We start from the raw sequence: 2,500 nt of genomic DNA on the forward strand, positions 1-2,500 counted from the left end.
GCAGAAAATGTGGTTAAAATAACAAGAAGGATGTTTGATTCTGGAAACATTTCTGTTTTTAATGTTGTGGCCCGTCTCGGTTTTTCTGTGGATGTTTGCGCTGTTATTACAACACAACCCAAGCGTCTTTGACTTCCTCATAATGATCTTCTCCAGTGTAAATTTAGATCTTAATCATAGATGACAGTGACTCAGAAAACAATTGAAACTCCGCCTTCGTTTAATAAAAAAAGAGCTTCCACATTCATTTACTCAACACGTCAACTCTCGTGATTCTGCTGCCCCCCTGTGGTGGCAATCAAATGAAAATAAATCAAATCAAATAATTAAATAATAATAATTTAGATAAGTAAATTAAATTTAAGCACTACAAAAGAATAGGGTAAATATTTTAATTAGATATCACTAGCTTATTTACAGTACATTAATACAGATGTTTTGTATTACAGGTTTTCTGAAAAAAATTTTAATATGCAAATGAAGCATTGTCTAATTAAATATGCACTCATTTGTGTACATTTCCATACAGAAATCTGAATATTGGATATGTGTCTCAAAAGTTGGATTTTTTTTGACATATTAGAGAAAATATTGTCAACAAACAGAAATAAAGACATTTTCACCATGTTTTCAGGAATAAAATGTTGTAGAAATCATGAGAATGATATATGAATATAGATATGAATAACACTGTAAAGTTTGGTGTGTGTAAAGAGAATTTTGACTCAATCTGACCTTTACAGATCGAGATCTACAGATCGAGTGCAATAAAACTGTATTTTGGATGTTTTCCTTCCACTAGTCTGAAAGAAGACAAGTTATGGAGGCAAACCCAATGCATGAAAACACACTGGTTTTCTTCCGGGAACGAACACGTCACAATATTCCTCATTATAATAATTCATGCGCAGAATAAAGGGGCGGGGCCTGGTTGAGTTAGTTAGTAGTGTGTTAAACTGGCGGTTATGGTAAGGGGCGGGACATTTCCCAAACACACTCGAAGCGCTCGACCAATCACAACACACTGCTCCAGCCGACCAATCAGAGCACAGTGTGCTTTTCAGAAGGAGGGGCTTCATAGAGACAGGAAGTAAACAGAGCGTTACTGACAGACTGGGAAGAGAGGAGCCGCAACAATGGAGAATATGAGGAGAATAATCAACATTACAGCAGGAAAAACATCAAGACTGGCGTAATAGATCCTCTTTAAAGCTGCAGTGTGTGATATTTAGGAGGATCTGTTGACAGAAATGCATTATTATATTCATATCTGTTTTCAGTGGTGTATAAAGACCTTAATGAAGCGTTATGTGTTTATTAGCTTAGAATGAGGCGTTTCTCTCTACACACACCGCGGGTCCGCTTACATCCACATGTTTCTACGGTGGCCCTGAGCGGACAAACGCGTTTCGTCACTATGTTGTTCTTCGTGTAAAGAAGCGAGCTAAAGTCAGCGAATAAAACACTGACACAATGATGAACAAGTGACAATAATATTCACAATAACATCGTTTTACTGAATAATCAAGTAAACCTCATTTCTTAATTGATCTTTGTGAGGAAACCTCATTGTTTAACTGCTACTCTCTGCTGTCTCAGACGACGACATCACTTCCTGTCGGCCACCGTAACTTCTGTTGGGTGCAGTTCACAAACTCACCACTAGATGCGCTGAAACTTACACACTGCACCTTTAAATGAACTCAGTGGCTGTTTTGTTGTTTATTCTCAGGACGTGCCGGTGAATTCTCAGAGATGATGAAGAGCCCGTCGGAGAGCGTCCTCATCATCATGGGGGCGTCAGTCATCGGGACTCTAGTGCTCGTCGTCGTGATCACCATCATCTTCGTCAACTGTCACCTCAGACGCAAGAACAAGAAGCTGAAAAGGGCGCTCAGCGCGAGAACGTGAGTCTGTGACCTTTGACCTTGTGTTCATGTGAAGATGAAGATGAAGATGAAGATGATGAAGGTGTTTGTGTCTCAGGGTGGAGATGATCAGTCTGTCGAGGCAGGTGTCGATGCGGAGACTCAACTCCATCTCTGAGCCCAGGACTGCGGTAATTCACATTCATTTGACCTTCAGTTTAAGTGCATTTGTCATTTGATTAGTTTTGTTTAATATTGCAATTTAGGTTTCATTTATTTTTAGATCAGTTTTTGTTTTTATTTATTCAGTTTATTTCAATATTTCAGCTATTATAATAAAACAGAAATGTTCAGATTTTATATTCGTGCGCCACTGATTCCTGCGATTCACCACAGAATCTAAATTAATTAATTAATTAATTAAATACAGCATAAAAAAGTGGGTTTTTTGCATTGTGACATTATTTTCTTATTACTGTAATGCAAAAAAATTGGGTACCACTTTACTTCAGTCCTTTATATTTTATACATTATAATACAAAGCTATTTATTCTTACGCCTTTAGAAAGTATAATGCAGTAAAAGACACAACAAACAACAAAGAAATCTGCACATATTATAATACACCTTAA

The 2,500-nt window shown here is 37.3% G+C and overlaps 1 protein-coding gene across 2 annotated transcripts in view; it reads left to right on the forward strand.

Moving 5' to 3' along the window:
- nectin4b (nectin cell adhesion molecule 4b) overlaps window positions 1–2,500 on the forward strand; it is a 35,281-nt gene that overhangs the window by 25,030 nt on the left and 7,751 nt on the right. For both annotated transcript variants that reach the window (XM_079876980.1, XM_079876981.1), the window contains exons 7-8: window positions 1,733–1,907; window positions 1,987–2,059. In XM_079876980.1, the coding sequence (XP_079733106.1) occupies window positions 1,733–1,907; window positions 1,987–2,059 (248 nt within the window). The remainder of the gene's footprint in view (window positions 1–1,732; window positions 1,908–1,986; window positions 2,060–2,500) is intronic.

The sequence above is a fragment of the Squalius cephalus genome (genome assembly GCF_949319135.1).
Source record: "Squalius cephalus genome assembly, chromosome: 7".
NCBI classification, from domain to species: Eukaryota; Metazoa; Chordata; class Actinopteri; order Cypriniformes; family Leuciscidae; genus Squalius; species Squalius cephalus.